This window comes from Lissotriton vulgaris, unplaced genomic scaffold (genome assembly GCF_964263255.1).
Source record: "Lissotriton vulgaris unplaced genomic scaffold, aLisVul1.2 SCAFFOLD_1381, whole genome shotgun sequence".
NCBI lineage: Eukaryota > Metazoa > Chordata > Amphibia > Caudata > Salamandridae > Lissotriton > Lissotriton vulgaris.
Window position 1 is genome coordinate 317,232 of NW_028251395.1, and position 21,420 is coordinate 338,651.

General features: G+C 45.2%; 1 protein-coding gene across 1 annotated transcript in view; it reads right to left on the reverse strand.

Annotated features, from left to right (window-relative positions):
• Positions 1-1,295: 1,295 nt before the first annotated feature.
• The window catches only part of LOC147662924 (maestro heat-like repeat-containing protein family member 1), a 62,531-nt gene continuing 42,406 nt past the window's right edge, over positions 1,296-21,420 (reverse strand). Inside the window, exons 12-14 of the mRNA XM_086950794.1 lie at positions 4,974-5,057; positions 2,979-3,050; positions 1,296-1,340 (exon numbers count right to left, since the gene is read on the reverse strand). Coding sequence (XP_086806920.1) covers positions 1,296-1,340; positions 2,979-3,050; positions 4,974-5,057 — 201 coding nt within the window. The remainder of the gene's footprint in view (positions 1,341-2,978; positions 3,051-4,973; positions 5,058-21,420) is intronic.

Sequence of the window (21,420 nt, forward strand, 5' to 3'; positions counted from 1 at the left end):
TTAGATACTCTTTCACTTTTTTTTTACTTTGTTATTTATTTCCTCAAGAAAGATGTATGTGCCCATTACCCTGCTCAAGGACACTACATAATAATTGAAACAGTGAGATTATTTTTGTCCATTGAAACATCCCAAATAACGAAGATGGTTGAAAATAGTTGAAGAAGATTCATAAATGTGATCAGCATGGATTTCGTTTTTTATGGTAATTTGTGTAAATGCGTTTACATAAACAAGGGACAAATTAGTAGGCTTGAGTGACAAAAAATTCCACAGCGCTCCATGGAGGTCCAGAAGCAGCAGAGTGAGATAAGTCATGCTGCTGATTTTTACCACAAGAAGTAAAACAGCGTGAACAGCACCACAAGCAGAGCAAGAGGAGCAAGCTTCTTTCTGCCAATTGAAAACATGTTTAACTTGAGTGGCAGCTTCCTCAATGCAAGTGGCCGGTTTTTCAACATGAGCAGTAACGATCTGCTGTGACCACCCATGTTGAGGATTCTCGCCAGGAGATAGTCAAGCCTTGGTGAGCCAGGAGAGAGGAAATACTCCACTCCATGCCACTTTGCAGAGTTTTTCAGATCTCCGTGCTCTGTGCGGGGCACAGAGTGGGAACTACTCTGCAAACTCCGGAAGTGCAGCAGAGTTTACTGCCCAGCTAATAAACAGAATTCTTTTCTTCATGTTGCTTCTCTTGCACATGTCTGAACCAAGCAAATTCATAGACAAAGACCAGTGTGTCCCTGTGTTTCAAATTTGGGAATGTGATTTAAGAAACATGTTCCACCCAAATCTTAAATTCTGCATTAAAAAACCTTGCTGAGTGTGCCTTTTCAAGAGTGTTGCATTGTGTTGCAATATGCCCCACACCTACTTAGTTTTAAAACTCTATCTTGAAGGATTATGCCAGTCATGTAGCCAAGAATATATGATAGCTCTCATTAAAGGCAAGAGTATGGATTTTCTTTATTTAATTTATTATGTTCCAAGGTCACCTTAAAATGCATAACAAACAAAAAATGGACAATGTTTACCTTCAGTTAAGTGTGGGTAAGAACATTCACATTACACATATTTTTTGTCTTGAAAATTTGTATTGAGTTTTATAATATAATACAAGTTAATAATAAGGCATCAATAAGTGGTTAATAAATACAATACTAAAAAAAGATATCAATGGAGGTATAACATTTGCTGTTGAATAAAACAAATAAATATGGAATACATAAATAGGTATATAATAAATGTAAAGAAAGGAAATGGTGAGGGATCCTCCATAAATGTGATCAGTGATATCAGTCACAGTGGTCAGAATCGAAAGATGGCATTTCGGCTGGAACCTGAAAGTTGAAAGGTACAAGGTCAGATTAGTAAAGTAGGCAATTGCCCATCCTCACAGTCTAGCAAGCAACGTGGAGGCACCATGAGCTCATAAAATATCTTTTGCCTTGCTTTAAATGTTGGCTTGCAAAGAATTTAAATAACTTTAAGCAAGGTAAAGGGGGAGTTAGCTGGGAAGAGATTATGCCTCTTTAAACACTACAAGAGGTAAGACAGTTCATAAAAATGTGCTTCCATACAATATTGTACTCCAGTAGCGGCCTCATCTCTTCTCCAGTGTCACAACCTCTCCCACGCAGGAGCTACTCCACAGAATTCTAGTACTCTTTGAAGTCTCTAAACAGCCAGTATGTGTTTTGTACTCATTCAGATTATTTATAACAATCTGACCGCGACCTGATAAACACCAGTCTTGGACTCTAGGGGGCAGATAATGTTACTTACCCATCCGGGCCCCCCTTGCATCTGAACTAGATTTGCTGAATTATTTTGCTCTTCTGTGGCAATCCCAAAGCATCCATATAGGGATGACAGCCAAGCTCTTGGGGGCTTTATTCTCACATGATGCACGTAATGAATTCATATAAACAAAGTCTTTCTCTTTTAAAAGGTTTTGCACCCAATCTTAATCAGCATAAAATTGTTTCTTTGATGATGAGGACTGCTTTGAATGACCCTACCCCAGAAACGCTCCTTCTACAGCACCATTGGGATGTGAGCCTCAGTCTCTCCATGTAGTATGTTGATTAAACTTTTTCCCAAGACTCTTGAAAACCTATGCATTTACTTCTTTTTCTACACACCCAACTGTAATGTAATTTAAAACATTAATCAAATGTCTTCCATCAGAAGTGGTTCTGGAATTCTAAGACTATGAAGAGCCGATTGTATTCTGGAATATCTAGGACAAGAATTTTGTGGCACAGTAAAACAGTGGACAAAATATAGAGGGACAAAATATCGAATGGTAAATGCACAGAGGGATGTATACATTTGCCATTATTAACGCCACATAAATGAAGATATATGTGTATGTGTTTTTTGGTACACAGATGTGGAATTAGGTACAGAAAATCTATACAAATACCTTTTGACATTTTGTCTCTCGACTTTTTGTCAATGATATTAGTGCCTCACAATATTCATGTTCAGAGACACATTTGAAAGGTCAAATTATGGAACACAGTGAAAATGATGCAACATAATGTAGTGCATTCTGTGATAATATTATTTTGCTGTTTCATCAGATATTAATGCTGTTCTCACAAGACGTTCTGCCTCTCTAGTACCAATATAACACTTGGGTGAAACAATCAGGTGAGTAGTTAACGTTTGCCACCGCGCAGCACCATGTGTTATATTTGATCCTTCTAAACCAGCCAAACATTTATTTGTGGAAAACTGCAAAGTGTGTATCATAGGATGGATTATTTTGCAAGTAAAGCAAACCCATAATTGGATGGAAGAAGCCCCTGGATACTCTCATGGGTGACAAGCACTGCTATACAAATCCACCTTACATTTACATTACATTCCAGAGACCACATTGATTAGTAACGGTTAGTTGTGTGATTCTTTCAATTGGATAGTACTCACACTCTCTCTCACATTGACAGAAAAAAGCATCAAAATCTTACCTCGCCCTCTGTAGATAGTATGAACTCGCACAACCTGAGAGTGCTGTTCATCATTTTGATCATGTTCTCAAGCTGATACATAGAGAGAATGGAAACAAGAAGGCTATTTAGACTTGTAAAACTGTTGATATATTTCTCTCTAAAATGGCAAAACTGGTTGATCCTATACGATAGGATAGTATTTATAAAGCGCACTTATACCAGCTGGTGTCAAGGCGCTAAGTGAACAGGGAGAAGTGACAGCAACAACCTGCTAGGAGGCAAATAACCAGGGGCCAGATGTACGACCGGGGCATTTAGCGACTTGCAAATTACGCTCAATTGCGAGTCGCAATTTGCGAGTCGCTAAATGCCATGTACAACAGTGTCAGAGACACTGTTTGCGATTCCCAATGGGGTTGCACAATACATGCCTCATCAGTATTCATGAGGCACTCGCAGTTTGCGACCCCAGTAAGAATGGCTGGCCTTCAAGGTATGGCGACTTGCTCGACTTAGCAGACCTCCATGTCTGGGACTGCTTTTCAATAAAGCAGTTTTTTTTTCTAAATCCAGCCCCTTTTCCTTAAAGGAAAACTGGATGTGTTTACAAATTAACGTTTTTGTTTTCCCCTGCATTTGCAAAGTGGAAGGGGTCCCCTGGGGACACCTTCTCATTTGAGAGTGCATTATCACCCTCTTGAAGAGGGCGGTAAACTGTGAGTGTTTTGTGACTGCAATTGCAATCGCGAAACATCCTTACATAGGGTAGCAAATCGCAATTAGGAAGGGACACCCTCGGAATGCCCCATCCTAATTGTGATTTGCAAATCCTATTTATCGAATTGCAAATAAATTGCTACTTGCTAAATAGGGTTTGTACATGGCCCTATTAGTTTTTGCATGTGCAAATGGGTCGCTAACCTGTTTGTGCATGCAAAAATGGGTCATGCATCTGGTCCCAAGTCTTCAAGAGCTTCCTAAAGACCGGAAGGGAGTCTGCCTTGGATATCAGAAGGGGCAAAGATTTCCAGAGTTTTACGGCTGCCACAGAAATGGAGCGGCCACCCCACTTGCACCTGCGAAATCTGGGAGTGACCAATTTTTTAAGAGAAGATTTTTTTATTCTTTGCTCAAAGCCAATGCCAGCTGTATCCTTTGTCTAGTTTAGAAGTGAGGCAAAATTTGATCCTAGAGTGAAATGGAATTTTTGAGCCCATAAGTTCTTGCTTGTCCACAAGTAGGATCAACCCAGTGTATTTTTTTCTCATCTCTCACAGAAGAGGTTAGTCTAGTAATGTAATGTGGGATTCTTGTAAAGCGCACTGTTACTCTACCCGAGTGTCCTGGCGCTGTAGACCGCTGGGGAACCCGTCCTGGTTTTCCCTGTGAGATGGTCCCTTTGTGGGTATCTCCAGGGTGAAACCAGGCATCCCCGGCGTCTATAGGGGGCCGTTGTAGAGATGAGGCAAGCTTAATGCCCAGAGTTACCGAGTGTGTTCTCTGATTAGAGTAGGCACTGAGGCGAGAATTATCGAGTCCGTTGACCCCTGGTCCACGACCCTGCCGCGTCGGGAATTGAACCCTGGTCCCGGGCCGTTCTCTGCTTACAGGTCTGCCGCCTCTAACCAGTGATTTACAAAAAGGGGGTGGTGAGCCACACCACTCCACTACAGGTCTGCCGCCTCAGTAGTCAGGACAATTGTTTTAATTAATCCCTGTTACCAGCAGGAGATAGATTCCACCTCTGTCTGTTTATTCTATGCACTAAAACCGTCTTTGAAATTAAGAAATCAGCTCTAGCTTTCTAAGGGTACCAGTGGATGAGAGACTGATTGAGTTGCTACACCATTCACTCCTTGCTAGTATCATGGGAATGGAGTGCATTTTCCACAGGCAGTTATTCCTGTGATATCTTGCAGATTTACTTTGATTTGTGAAGATGGAATGGAAGAAACAGAGTCCGAGAGAGGAGGCACATAAACATGATGTTATGGTATTTTAAAGAAGACTCACATGTTTCTCAGCTGCTAAGGTGGGGATGTTGAAGGCATCCCTGTGTTCCGGTGGTGTTACTTCTTCAAGTAGTTTATATGGATACTGAAAATATAATAAAAAAGATCAGCATTACCAAGACCATTGTCAACAAATGTGGACTGTTATGAGTTTCCAGAGATGGAAGTCATGAAACGCTGCACACCTCAAACAACTAAAAATGGAGAAAAAAAATTGTACAAGTAACTGCATACTATGCTTGCTTCCTATTTTGGCATTTCACATCCATAGCACCTTGTGTTCATCACCTTTTAAAGTAGAAGATATGTGTGAGTGAAATATTTCTATTTGTGAGTAATAGATCAAAGATGCAGAAATAGTGAATAATGGTGAGCTGGCAGTGTACAAGTGTACTGCTACTAGAAGTGCTCACTTTGCTCTTTACTCAAGAAATCTTGTATGACTCCTAAACAATACATTTTCTACCTTATTGATGAATACCATCCTGGCTCCAAAGGGATCATCTACCATTGACATATCACTCTCCTCCACTACATTGTAAAGAGCATCAGGGAAGAAATTACTGGGGGGCGTGGCCAAGCACCCTAGGATTGTGGCCACATTTTTAGCAAACTGGTGTCTGCTCTGAGAATCGTGCTGAATCCGACCCTTAGGCGACCTTTTTCCGGTTGCAAGCACCTGAACAATGGCCCTCATATTCACCCCCTTTGGCCCATCCAGAGAGCCCGGGATGAGAGAGATAATTTTGGTGATCGACAACATGGGTGTGCGTATGGCCTGCCGAGAGATGGCCTGCCGGTGGAAAACTCCACCTGGAGCTGTGAACCCACCGTGGCAAACCCCCCTTTGCATCGATTCCTGGGATGAGCGAGGGAGAGAAGACAGCTGATTAGCCGGGGTGTGGGACAAAGCTGTTTTCACTTCCAAGCGGTCGCTCGTAATAGCGGAACGGGTACCTTAGAGTGGAGGAGATGGGCTGGGCGCTATAAGTAGCCAGGACTGCAACTGCATCCTGGAAGAGCTGACTATGGGGCAACCTTTTCTCTGATGCAAAAATCCATGAGGCGGCCTCCGCGCTTTTCCCCTTCAGCTTACCCAAGCTGGGGACAAGAGAAACGCATTAGGCAAACAACGCCCTGCCGTGAGACTGGCATGACGCTAACGGACACAACCTGGAGCTGCAATCCCACAGCAGCGACCCACGTTTACCTCAGCATTCACTCTTGGGGCACAGCGAGTCAGAGGAAACAGTCACATGGAGAAGAGAGGTAGGGACCCCCTGTAGTATCGGGTTCCCAAGGCCTACATGCTCTGAAGATAACCCACTTACATTCAAGAACTGTTGGCACGGAAACTGAAAAATTCAAAGAACAAGTTTATTAAGACCCCATGGGGTGGTGGTACATTCCTACAGCACCCTTCGGTAATGCAAGAAGTATCACACCGAACATCGGTGTGACCCGTTCTTTTATACAGTTTGGAGGTAATAAAAAGATAGGCGGCTCAAAGTTACAAAGCGTTATGTACATATAAGGTCATCTTTTGGAACACAGCCAGCTCATTGGAGGGTTACAACCCCGCTGGTCAGTTTGGCGGCACATTCCTGAGGGGTGACTGGTCAGTGGGGACTGCGCATGTACGAGTTGACCAGTACTAAAAATAGCCTGTTGCTGGGCAAACTCGAGTGGTCAGTGGCACGGACAACGAACAAAAGGGCATGCTAGCCACGAGGCCGCTTATGATCTAAGATGGCCGTGGTAACATACAAAATGGCGTTTTCAAGTATAGCCAATTTAAGCGGGAAAACGTGTAGCACAGCTAAGCGCTAACTCGGCCATTGTCAAATTACGACAGACGACCCTTTTAGCGTTTGGCTGAAGCTACCTCATAGTGGACATAATCAGGGTGCTCATCTTCTATATCAATTAGCATTATTTGGGCTACTTCTTTATGAAGCATCATTTTGTCATGAGCAAGAGCTCGTCTTGATGGTATACAAGCTGATAAGCACATAGAACATAAAGCTGGGCCACATTGAATACATAAGCATTCAGAGAACAGTATCCCTACAATAATACATAGAATCGTTAACAGTTTCCAACCCCAAGCAGTAAGCATTGACCAAAACCACCCTGAAAGAGTCCACGTTCCATTGTCCGGGTGTATTTCAGCAGCTATCTTATGCAATTTAGAGATAGCATCATAAACGGATGGTGAATTGTCAGGTACGTAAACACAGCAGCTACTTCCGATAATTCTACATGCCCCCCCCCACGGTCAGCTAGAACTACATCTAACACCATTCTATTTTGGAGTGTAACAATTCTAGAAATCTGGAGTTCTTCCGTAATGTTCCCAAGTTCAATGGCAGTGTCATTAGCTACAGCTTCAACAACACGGGTCAATCGTCGTATTTTCCGACTATTCAGTGCGGCCCCCACAAAGGAAAACAGTCCCAAATTAAAGTCCACATATTGCTGTAAGGCAGTATCGGTCTGGTCGATGTCGTCCAGAACAACAGTCCGTTTGACACGATTCAAAACAAAGTCATGGTACAAGATATAATCATTATGTTACATTGGTGGGGCGATGAATACTGGGGGTAGCACAAAAGATACATAACAAGTGCCTAACCATCCCAACGGAAACTGATGATAACCTTTCGTTCCACAAATAAAATAAGTATTGCGAGATGCTACAAATGAGATGCCATTCGGACTATCAAAGGTAAGTGTGGTGTTGCATTCACTTTTCCCCACCGGAATTGACCCTTTATTTCGTATACACAAATCAGCTTTGGTAGCAATGACATTAATAACATGTGAGCTGGATACATTGATATTCCGTTGATTGCTGTACACACGCGGGGCAGACACATTATCGGGGCGGTACTCCTCCCATTCAAATCGAGTACCCTCAGCCCGTGGAAACCCATCCCTGTCGTGATAACAAATTTTATTCAAACGGAAAAGCACCCCCCCTTTTGTTGGCCATCTCAGAGTGAAGAGGAGAGTGTACCAGGCGTTACAGGATCCATTATGTGAAAACGGGAGAGGAATAAGTGGAGTGCCCCCTTTCTTCTGGTGCCCAGGCAACATCCCACACACCCAGCAATTAGACGTATTTGTCATGTTATGCGTATGATGCAGTATCTGAATAAAGCTATTGTTCAAATAAGTCTGTCAGTGCCGTTCTTCATGATAGGGCAATGTAAAGTGAAAATATTCAGATGGAGCCGGGGTAGTCGGCAGTAAATGTTCACGTACAGGCATCACAAGTTCAACTACCCAGGCTATCACAGCTATTACCACAATTGTCAAAACGAAAAGGATGGCACCAAGTATTCTTTTATCTCTTGCTGCAGAAGACGCCATTGTTCGAGAAGTTCTCAATGTCTCAAATAGTTCAAATTGTTCACAAAGTCTCAAATATACATATGTATATACCTAAAAAAGAAAAATACGGTGCTGAGCTCCGAGGTAGCCGTTGTTTTCTTCTCCGGGGTCAAGACGGGTGTCGCTACACTTGGCAGAACTGATCCCCCCCCCTTGAGATTCCCGGTTTCCGTTTCACAAACCCCAGAGCGGTAACCAACCAGTCTCGAAAAAACCAAAAATGTTCTTCCTTATCGTGGCCGCAGATTATAGCGCTCTCGTCCAGAAACAGTGTGGTCCGGGAAGGCTCCCTCAACTTCGGCCGATGTCACAGCTGGGCTCTTTTCTTTCTCCAAAATTTCCTTGTAGTCTGTTAGCACAGCAGGATTCACCAGATCAGGAGAGACACGACGGCAGTGAGTTGAGTGCACCCACCGCTTCCTATTGGTCACTCGTACTGCTGTCCGGGTTGCCAGAAGGACCTGCTCAGGGCCCCGCCACCTCGGTTCCAAGCTGCTCGCCCTCTCAAACGATCTGATCATAACATGATCACCAGGGCGAAGATCATGGCCCTCTCCAGTAGAGTTGTCAGGGAGCGCTTCTCGAACCTGTTGATGAATAGAAAGCAAATCATTTGTTAATTGTGCCAAATAATCGTTCATCATTATACAAGGCACATCATGTATTAATCGTGGCTTGGGCACCCCCCAAATATTCATAGGCCTTCCAAACACCACCTCATACGGTGTGAGGCCCGTTCGCGAGTGGGGCACTGATCTGAGAGAGAGTAATGCTAACGGCAAAGCATCCGGCCAATTCAACGATGTGGATGCCACAATCTTAGCCAGTTTAAGTTTCAACGTGGCATTGTACCGCTCAACAAGACCCGCCGACTGGGGGTGGAACACAGCGTGAAACTTCTGCTGAATCCCTAGCCCCTTCAGCACATACTCCACAATTTTCCCAACAAAATGAGGCCCATTATCGCTCCACAAAAATTTGCAAACTCCGAATCGAGGGAAAAACTCCTTAAGCAACACCTTAACTGTTGTCAGAGCTGTATTGTCTTTCGTGGGGAAAGCCTCTACCCATTTGCTAAAAGCACATACCACCACTAAGACATACTTCAGATTGTTGCAACGCTCAAGCTGGATATAATCCATTTGGAGTACCTCGAATGGTGCAGAAGGTGGAACGAACCCTCCTTTCGGAGTATGGGTCCCCTTTGCAGGATTGTGCTGCAAACAAACCAGGCAGGTCTGCACTACTCTCTTGGCGGTATTAGCAATCTCGGGATGTTCCCAAACTCGTGTTAACAGTCGAGTTATTGCAAGAGCTCCCACATGCGCCAACCCATGTGTCATCTGGACCATTGCTTGCAAGTAAGCCGCAGGCAGCTTCCATTTCTCCATGTCCTTGCTTCTCCAACACCCTTCATCATCTAGCACCCCACCTGCTGCCCATGCCGCAAGTTCTGATTCAGTAGCCGATTTCTGAATATCTAAGATCTCTGCTCTAGCATCGCTCCATCGCTCAGCCTGTGATTGCGTCACGTACATGGGGGAGTCAGTTCGGGACATAGCCGTTTGTCTCGCTATGCTGTCCGCAAAGGCATTTCCCTGACCCACTTTATCAGTGATCTTTTTATGGGCACTACATTTTATTATCGCTACTTTCTTTGGACAAAGCAACGCATTTAGGAGGTCACGCACTAGTTCTCTGTGCATAATGTGTACTCCATGTGAAGTCAAAAACCCGCGTTCTCTCCAGAGTAGCCCGAAGTCATGTGCTACTCCGAAGGCGTACCGGCTGTCTGTGTATATGTTCACACATAGGCCAGCACTCAATTCGCAGGCTCTTGTCAAGGCTATCAGCTCCGCTGCTTGAGCCGATTTTTGTGGTATTCTAGCTGTTTCCACCAATGTCTTAAGTGTCGTGATCGCATAGGCTGCGGAAGTCGTACCATCTGGCAGCCTCAAACACGATCCATCAACCCACAGTTCCCCATCCACATCTGGAAGTGGCATATCCTGTAAGTCGACACGACCCTTTGTCTGTTCCTCGGTCAGAAAAACACAGTCGTGTTGTTTGTCTTCCTGACCCTCCTCAACCGGATAGGGCAATAAAGTGGCAGGGTTCAGGGTAGCGCATCTTTTTAGCGTGATATGTGGCGCCAAAAGTGTAAGCTCATATCCTGTTAACCGTGCACTCGTAAGGTACTGAGTCTTTGTTTGATTTAGCAGGGCGTCTACTGCATGGGGAACTAGCACCAACAATTTGTGCGATAACACTATTCCCTCACTATGCCTTATAGCTACTGCTGTTGCTGCCACCGCTCGAAAACACCCAGGCAACCCTCGTGCTACAGGATCAAGAAGGGCAGAGAAATACGCACATGGCCTCTGCTTATCCCCGTGTGCTTGCACTAACACTGACAACGCGCACCCATCTTTCTCGTGCACGTACAATGTGAAAATCTTCGTGTAATCTGGTGTGCCTAATACAGGGGCAGCGCAAAGGACCTGTCTCAATGGTGTGTCTAAAATCGCCTGAATTCAGTCTGATGTTAATGCACGCCCCTCCTTAGACAAAAGATGACCGAGGTAGGTCACCTTGGGTCTACAGTATTGAAGCTTTTTCTTAGAAACCTTGTGATTGTTCTGTGCCAGAAAAGAAAGCAAAGCAATCGTACTCTCCTCACATTGTGCATAAGAGTCTGCAGCAAGCAGAAGGTCATCCACGTATTGGATAAGGACAACCCCGGACTGTAACTCAAAGGAATCAAGCTGTCTTTTCAGAGCCTGGCTGTAGATACTCGGGCTCTCAGTGTAACCTTGAGGAACATGACAAAATCTATACGATTTATTATTTAACGTGAAGCCAAACAAATATCTGCTATCAGGATGGACAGGGATGGAAAAGAATGCGTTTTTCAAGTCAATTACACTAAAGGTCGTGGCCGTTGGTGGCACCAATGTAAGCAAGGTCGTAATGTCGGACACCACCGGGTATTGGGGAATGACAATTTTGTTAATCTCTCTCAAGTCAATAATAAACCGATAGACTTTGTCGTCAGTATCTCTCTTAAGGATCGGAAGAATAGGGCTGTTACAAACATTATAAGGAACCTCCTCCACCACTCCTGCCGTTATCAAATCTTGGACAATATGTGTCAGGGCAATTTCACCTTCCCTCGAAATCTTATACTGTGGTACCCGTGGCAGAGAGGCCCCCTCCTTAACAGTAATGTGAATAGGTGGAATACGCATCTCTCCGACATCCGTGTCTGAGGTCGCCCACAACGTATGCGGGAGAGAGGCCAAAGCTGGAATGTCTAATATAGTGCAAAACCTGTCTGCGTCAGGATAATTGTCATTCAGGATGACCCGCACTCCCTCAGGAGCGCACCGTATCGTTGCTCGAAAATATTTAAGCAAATCAATGCCCAGGATATTATCTGGTGTATGGGGCGATAGCAAAAATTGACCAAAACTAAAAAATTTGTCAATACAAAGTGCAAGGGGTTTTGACAATGGGCTAGGGGAGGGTGTGCCATCGAACCCTACACATGTTATCATTTCGCCAGACAGGGGAGCCCTCGGAACCAAGTTTTTTGACAAAGCGCTACGAGTAGCTCCTGTGTCGACTAGAAATTGATCAGTAGACCCCAAAATGCCCGCTGTTACATATGGACCCTTCTGATCTACCGGCACTTCAATTGATTCCGCACCCCATCCTACGCAGTCCTATGCATGCACATAATCCTGGTGCTCCACATTCTCTCCCTCCGATATCTGGTATTGGTTTCGTCTATCAAAAGCATTTCGTTCATCCTGGCCACGGCCCCTCTCCTCAGCCTTTCCACGATCACCTCCGCCACCTCTTGCTCCTGTATAACTTCCTCTCGACCTACCACCTCCACGACCACGCTGACTACGTTGTTCACGAAGTACAGGACAATCGTCAGCCCAATGCCCAAACTCTTTACAGTACGCACATTGATCCTCCGCTATATCCGTACGACCATACGACGTAGTGCCTCCACCTCGTCTACCTCTATCATACCCTCTACCCTGTGTTCCACGAACCTGTGCCAACATCACCTTCGTTTTCAATTCTTTCGCTTTTTTATCAATACTTTCTTTAGCCTCCAACTCCTGCCGCTCATAATACTGAGCCATAGTTAACAAAGACGCAGGGGTAGCCGTGGCCCAGGAACTTTCACTTGATTTCAATCGCTTCGCAATCTCCGGTAGGAGATTAGCTACATACTTATCAACAAACAAATGCCTACCCGTATCCTCTGTTAAAGATTGACCACTGTAATCATGAAACGCCTCTTCGAAGCGCGTAAAGAAATCTGAAACCGTTTCATCTGGCTTTTGTTTGCACGAAGCTAACATAGTCCAATCGATCTTTTTAGAAGGCACGAGCGTTTTTAATTTATTCAAAATAGCCACCGGGAGGTCCAAAATCAACTGGCAAGGCTTACATGCCGGTTCCCTGTCTAAATCGGCTGCCGTTATTTCTTTCCAAGTTCCCCCAAGTATCGTTTCATCATTATTTTTACGAATCTGTCTCCACATATCAGGCGGAAGAATTAACCCAAAAAACAGGTCTATGTCAACAAGAGTCATCACACAAGACGAAATAGCCCCTTCCACCCCTTCATAGAATGCCGCTGGATTTTTACGAAGATCAGGTAAAGAATTTTTCAACGCCATAACATCTGCTCTGTTCCAAGGCGTGTACACCCAGTTATATACAAAATATCCCTTGGCATCCTTTGATAATTTATCATCATCTGTACCTTCCCCTTTAGGTGGAACATACAAGGGTGCGGCTTCACGCATAGGCATAACATGCAATGCAGAACTCTTATCTGAACCCCGGAGAGAACACTCCTTAGACTGCCCATTAGACTCCGGCCCGGACTCCTTATTCTTTTTCCGCTCGTCCCGCAATCTGGTAGTCTCATCTCGCAGCTGGATCAGTTGCTTGTAAAGGGCATCAACATCTGCAAGATCAAATAAACCTTTATCCAGATTCTCACGGTGAACTGACACAGCTTTAGATTCTAACGTATCTGAAAATTGACGATATGCGGTAACAACTTCATCTGCCAAATTAGCCTGAAAATACAATAATTCTTGATTTGTCCAATTACCCCTTTCCGCAACAACTTCAGATTGAGAAACAAAATTCGTATTCACTTTACGAGCCCAACTACGTAAATGTGCGGATCTCTCCGCAGAAAACCTGAGACCAGATACACCCTTCTTTCCCGGCTTATCCTGTCCTTCATCCTCCGAATCTGCAGCTGGAGCCGTAGGCGAAACGTACGGAGGCGGCGACCGATCTAGCAATGAAAAATCATCAATTTCATTATTAAGGACAGGATAAAGCGGTCGACGAATAGGGAATTGACCAGTCGTTTGCAATTTACGTTCCCGTTCCTCCCTCTCTTTCTTCTCCTGAGCCTCCTTTTCCTCAAGCTGTAAAGCCTTATCTCGAGCAGCCTTGCGCTGCTCTTTGTCCGCCAAGGCAACTTCACGTTTCATTCGCTCACGCACCGCTTTCTCCCACATTCGTACACAATCAAACATATTTTGTCTAGACCTTCGTTGAAACAAACATTGCTCTACAAACTGTACTTTACGCAAATCGAACGACCCATGTAGAGGCCATTGCAATTCAGGATCCGATTTAGTATACTTATTCCATAATTTGCTGTACATTATAGGGGGAAGGCCAAATTTGACATACATTTCCCGATTTGGTGTACCTTCTGGGGGAGCCGGCTGTGCTTCCGCTAACCTAATTGTGGTACCATTTCCAAGACAGCACATCCCTCGGAGTGTGCTTAAAACAGGCATGTTCAAAAAGTATCACGAAAGCGCGATACCGTATAAAATGGCACTTACAGTACTTCACACAAACGTGCCGCTCAAAGGAAAAAAACAAAATTAGAGAAACATCTCTACATGCCTGCCTATGTGAAGTGCACTACACATATAATTCAAAGTTCACAAATTCACAAATGTTAGCTAACTCAAATCAAAGTCATAGGTCATAGAACTTCGGCAAGCGTCCGAGGACTACCTTACCGATCACAAATCACAGAACTTCAGTAAGCGTCCGTAGACTACCTTACCGATCACAAATCTTACCCAAAATCTCAAAGGTCCAGATTCCAACTGCCAAGGTCTTTTAATCGAATCAGCCAAACGGCACTTTATCCAGCAACGCAGACGATCAAGATCTCAGTCCGAGACCGGCGCCACCTGGAAGGTCAGATCAGAAGGAAAGGAAGAAACACCGCGGGTGCCAAGACTCGGGTCACTCAGTGGCAGCGTACGCGTCCATGGCGAGTTTCCAAACCTTCGTCACGACCTCTCCTTCGGGCATCCGAGTCGCCGATGAGTCCCTTCGTGGTCGCCAATTTGTAGTATCGGGTTCCCAAGGCCTACATGCTCCGAAGATAACCCACTTACATTCAAGAACTGTTGGCACGGAAACTGAAAAATTCAAAGAACAAGTTTATTAAGACCCCATGGGGTGGTGGTACATTCCTACAGCACCCTTCGGTAATGCAAGAAGTATCACACCGAACATCGGTGTGACCCGTTCTTTTATACAGTTTGTAGGTAATAAAAAGATAGGCGGCTCAAAGTTACAAAGCGTTATGTACATATAAGGTCATCTTTTGGAACACAGCCAGCTCATTGGAGGGTTACAACCCCGCTGGTCAGTTTGGCGGCACATTCCTGAGGGGTGACTGGTCAGTGGGGACTGCGCATGTACGAGTTGACCAGTACTAAAAATAGCCTGTTGCTGGGCAAACTCGAGCGGTCAGTGGCACGGACAATGGACAAAAGGGCATGCTAGCCACGAGGCCGCTTATGATCTAAGATGGCCGCCGTAACATACAAAATGGCGTTTTCAAGTATAGCCAATTTAAGCGGGAAAACGTGTAGCACAGCTAAGCGCTAACTCGGCCATTGTCAAATTACGACACCCCTTTCACCTTTAGGCAGCCACATGGGCTTGTGACAGCCCAGCCAAATTGGCGGACAAGGGTAGATGAGACAGACTGAGCAACATGAGAATCCAGGACTACGATTGCAGCCTGGGTGGAAACCCACACATGACGTCTCACCCCAAAGGTAGGAGATGGGCACACAGCTTCCCCCTCAGGAGGTGAACCCCCAGGAGCCCAGAGATCCTGGGAAACTACTACAGCAAACACTGGGCTTGGACGGTCAAACAAGTACAGCAATACTCCACCTCACTGTGGTGTCTCAAGAGGATAGAGGGCGTGGCCCCTGTTCTGGACCAGCGTAGGCAGATGTTCCCTGTATCAGGTGTAGGGGGTGACTCTCCTCTGCCCTTATGGCTTGTGGGCCTCCCAGAGGGCATGTAAAACCAGCACCCAGAGAAATTCCTCATGGAATACTTCAGACCCTGGATCCTGGATTGTGAGTTTTCCCCCTACTTTGTTCTGGAAAGGGCACACAGGGTGGTTGCCCTAAGGCGTCTGCCGGGGGGGACCCACTAGAGCCATTGTCATCAGGGTACTGAACTTTGTGAACTGATAATATATCCTGTGGCAGGTACGCCAACATCTAGACATCCATTGCACCAATTCCAGGGTTATACTCTTCCCGATTACACAACTAAAGTGCAGCTCCTTTGTAAATCTTTCTTAGAGATTAAGTAGAAAGTCAGGGCTGTGGACATTCAATATATGCTGATATAACCTGCCAAATTGAAATTAATGTCACAGTGGAGAACCATTTTCTTTGAGAGCCCGGAAGAGGCCTGGGACTGAGCAGTGGAGAGGAAATAACTGCTCATATAAACAAAGGAGCCAATGACATCTTATGAGACTGTAGGGGGTCAACCATCCCACCCTAAGGAGAAGTGTAGCAGACTGATAGGAGGGCAACTCTGGTCACAACCAGAGGACAGACGTAGAGCATCCTCCTCAGACAGGAGAATTTTGGTACCCTTCCTTCCTTTCCTCCATGTATAGCTACAAATGTTGTCTCATTCACTTATGGAGAAGAGACACATTGCCTCCATATAGAGGGGCTTGCTTGGAGCGAAGCTACACAAAACTATGGTGATTACTTTCTGCCGACTTCATCCCTCCCACCCCTTAACACCCCACCGCTGTTACCTGTGCCAGCCGCGCCTGAAGTTGCGTACTATAGGGCTGATTTCGGTTGCAACACTATGCCTCACGCAAGACACATTACACGGCCACGGACCCTAGTCAAACGGGCTCAACGACTCGCCAAGACCTCTGACAACAAAACCATCCACTAAAAGCTGTTGTCTTGCAATGTCAGTGGGTTGCTGGATAAAATAAAATGCACAACAATTCTCAATAGGTCCACAAGCTGACCCTGGTGGTTCTATTGTTGCAAGAGACATATTTGCTTGGGAGTAGGGGTTCCTTTTTGGTACAGCATGGCTTTAACTGCGTATATCATGCAGGGTTTACTAGGTGCTCAACAAAAGTTACCTTTCCCCTGATGGTCATGCATGCTATCTGAGACACCATGGATAGATATGTGGTGGTTACTCAATTCCTGAATGGCATCCTATGGATGGTAGTGTCTGTGTATATTTCACCGAACCTGCAGGCGACCACGATGAAAGATCTGATGACAGTTATCACCACAGTCTCGCAGTGGGACCTTATTGTAGCGGGCCACTTCAATAATGTCATGCACTTGATGTGAAAAGAGAGGCTCAACCCTGGTGCCATGGGTGGAGTCCCTGATGCTTTGCAATCAATGGAAAGCAAAGAACTAGTCTGTATTTATTATTTTCACTGCTGGACTCCGATTTCTCAGAAGGGTACCATTGGACCACTGACCGATTTAACTAATTGGGGATGCCTAGGTCTAATACGCACTGAAGCCTTCAGGTTGGGTGACTGAAGTAGGTTAGATTTTTGGAACACATGAAGGAAAAGATATAACTCTTCCTCAGAACAAACTCCACAACAGATGTCTCCCCAATCACATTGTGGGAGGAAAGGAAAGCAGTTCTTCAGGGGAACACAATAGCAGACCCTGCATGGGCAGCATTGTCCGATTCTCCAAAACAGCGAGAATATGGGAACATTGCTACACAGGTATGCAACCAACTCTGGTAGACTGGTTTGTCCCATAGACACGGGGCCCGACAGTGAGGTGACACACGATGCTGAGGCAATCGGCAATGACTGCACACATTAATATGAGAAACTTTACCAATCAAACACGTCGGCAAGTGGAGCAACAACACCCCATAGCTGCGGACCTGATCATGCTGCAGGACTTGGATGCACCTCTGTCGAAGGAGGAATTATTTGCAGCCTTGCAGGAGATGCATTCTGGGAAGGTGCCCGGTTCAAGTGTATTACCTATGCAATTCTTAAAAAAGGTTACACCAACACTACTCTCTCACTTCTTTACAATGGTCGAAGCTGCAGGTACAGCTATGATACTTCCCTATCATATCTAGGGGGCCTCAGTTGTAGTTTTCTCCAAACCATATAGGCCACCTACAGACTGTGCATTTTACAGCCTGATTCCCCTAAGTAAAATTTAAGCCAAAATATTTGCAAAGGCCGTAGCACCAGGGTACTGAAACAGGTGAGATTCCTAGTGATGCAACTGGACTTAGAGAAGGCCTTCGACTCAATTGAATGACCTTTCCTCCACGCCATCCTTGAAAAGATTAATTTTGGCCCTAAAGTCCTTCAGTCTGTAAAGATGTTATACACAGTGCCATGTGATAGGGTCAGAGTGAACACCATTTACTCACAACAGTTCCAGCTAGGCAGAGGCCACTGGCAGGGCCACCTGCTGTCTACTCTCCTCTTCGCTCTTGTGATTGAAACACTGGCCAAATAGATCGGGGGATGCGCAGGGGTGGGGCTTGAGGTGGGGTGTAGAATTAGGGTACTGCATCTCTTTGTATGTGGTATGATGTCCTCCTTTATATTCAGCACCTAAACCAACTGATCCTACAGCTGATTTGCATTCTAGAAATCTACAAAGAAGAAACAGGCCTGAGGGTGAACTGGGGGAAATCAGTCATAATCCCTGTGGTGGCCATTCCTCCAGAGTTACTTCCAGGTGATCTGGAGCATTTAAATAGTTGGTGTTTGACCTGTCAGCCCGAGGGTGGTCTTCCCCAATCTTTTTGCCTCCACATTTGGCAGAATCTATTGTTGGTCCTAAGACTCTGAGCGCTTTACCACTCTGAATCAGTGCTAAAGAGCATGTGCTTCTTCCTTAAACATGTGTATAATTGGTGTATACTTAATTGACCTGTTTATTTAACTTGTAAGTCCCTTGTAAGGTGGTATATCATATGCCCAGGGCCTGTAAATGTAGTGCTACTAGTGGGCTGCAGCTCTGATCGTGCCACCAACAGAAGAAGCCTTTCAAACCTCTCTCAGGCCTGCAACTGCAGTGCCTGTGTTTGCAGTTTAATGCTACTTTGATTTGGCATTTAGAACTACTTACTAAGCCTTAAACTCCCCCTTTATTACTTATAAGTCACCCCTAAGGTAGGCCCTATGTAGCCCTAAGGGCACAGTGTATGCAAGTAAAACGTAGGACATGTACTTTTCTGTTTTGCGTGTCCTGATAGTGACAAACAGCATATTTCACTTTTCACTACAATGAGGCTTTTTCGTGTTTCGTATGTTTGGAATGGTAGTGATAAATCCTACTTACTGGTGAAGTTGAATTTAACATTGCTATTTTAGAAATGCCACTATAAGAAAGTACGCAAAAGAAACAATTGCTGGACAGAATGCTGGACAATGCAAACATTCACCCCCGGTCACAAGGATCTGGGTTTAATCTATCATTCTTTTGCTTACCACACCACCCCAGTTTGGACCCAGCCATATGCAAATCAGTCTTGACCCTGTTCCTTATGGGAGCAGTCCAGCCTGAACTGCCAAGCCAGGTTCAAGACTGATTTGCATGTAGCTGGGTCTGAACTGAAGTGGCCAAGTGAGCTAAAGAATGATGATGCATTCACCCCAATCTGTGACAGGGGGTGAGTGTCTGAAAAGTGTCAGCGCTCCGTACATCATTTCCTTGTGTTTGCTTTGTTCACTATAAGAAAGTAGACATTTATCTGCACATACTGCGTTGTGTGCCTGACAGCCCATCTCCAATAATTGGAGTAAGTGACAGCTACACTTTTTGCATTCCCTCTTGACAGCCACAACCCTGAAAAGATAGGTGTGTCTGAGTAGCCATCAACATGCATTTGTATTCTGATGGCCTTACCTGGGCAGAGTGCAACAGAGGGTCTAACACTTTACTTGAATATGCAGTGGCCTGTCCCCACACAAAGGACTGATTATCCCCTATAGATAGCCTGGAAGACAGGACTGGGCTGAAAGGAGAAGCTGTGCACTTCAGAGAGCTGCTTTGAATTCACCAACCAGCATCAAAGGCACTTTTGGCTATAAGTACTGGGTCTCTGGCCAACACGCCCCACTCAAAATCAGGCACTTCTGGATCTTGAACTGAATCTATGTCAGAAGGACTGCTGTTCTGCATAAATTACTTATCTTTGGCTTGCAGGCTTGGAAGGCCTGCTTTTCTCTGGTGTTTCTCTGCTGTCTGCTTTTCCCTGACTGCCCTAAAGGAGAGCTGGGCTCTGCCTTTCCTCCAAGTGATCTCATAGGGCTTGTTGGCTGGCCTCCTATTGCTTGAGACTGAGGGACATCAAAGTCTCTATCCCTGCTCCAGTACCTGAACTCACAGGAAGTGGCCCAGACACTTGCAGCATGAAATTTGATGAATGTTATGTCTGTGTTTAACAGAACTGGCGCATCAACCAGTTGCAGGAGTAAAATGGGCACAGCGCATCAGAACTAGCGCTTTGCCCTCAGAGATCGATACATTAGACTGCGTATCGCCTCGGCGGCAGCTTGGTAAAGTCGATGCATCGCCTCAACTGTGCCGCAGAATCCAATGTGGCACATCACTCAACACATCTACCACCCGTTTTCAGAACTGACGTATCGCCTTAACTACGTGGAGCAGATCAACACATCTCACTGTTTGAGACCAGGAAAGGTACTTTTTTCACTTCTTCCTGCCGGTGTTCTGAAGCTGGCCTGTGCTTCCACACGTTTGGCCTGAACTTTGACCCGATACAGCGCAACCTGAAGTAACCTTTTTAGAGCTGCTTGCTTCTAGGTGCTTTAATGCATTTATTCATTTAAAAATGTTACATATCTCAACTTCTATACATTGGATTTTTGTCATTTTAGGCTTGTTTTGGTTATAATATAATTGTCTATTATTTTCTAAACCTGTCTAGAGTCTTGTTGTGGTATATTCATTGTGTTACTGTGCATGTGTGTGTGTTGCACACATACTTTGCACATTGTCTCTTTGGATACCCCTGACGGTTCTGTGCCAAGCTGAGCACAGGTTATCTTTTAGTGTGTATCTTGCTTATCCTGACCAGGATTATGGCTTCTGCTTGGACAGGGTGTGTACTTGTGCCAACCAGAAAGCCAATTTCAAACACTAGGGCATGCTCTTATCAAGAGACCCAGAGGAACGCTGGGGCAGGAATATAACCCCTTTGACATGCAAAATTAAGGGACATATGGCAAGATGGAACTCTCTCCCTCTGATCATGATAGGGTCTATAGCCCTCTTCAAAATTGTGGCCTGGTCACAGCTGTTGTATGTTTTGCAACACTACCCCCACAAAATCCCTAGCCTTTTGTTTACAACCCTAGAGGCCAACTTCAATAGCTACAAGTAGCGAGGATCGTTGCTGTGAATCTCCCATAAGAACTGCATACAATCCCCTTATGATGGTAGTAGACATCAGACTGTATTACTTTGTTGGGCTGTCCAGCTGGTTGTGGTTATTGATTGGATCTTTGGTGCACGGGGACCCACTACGAGACACACATGGACTTTACCAGGCAAGCACCAGGGTTTTGGCTGTATGGGGAGTCCCTCCTACCCACTCCCCCGGCCATTCCAGCCATTCCAGTGATTAGCTGGAAAGAGGCATTGCAA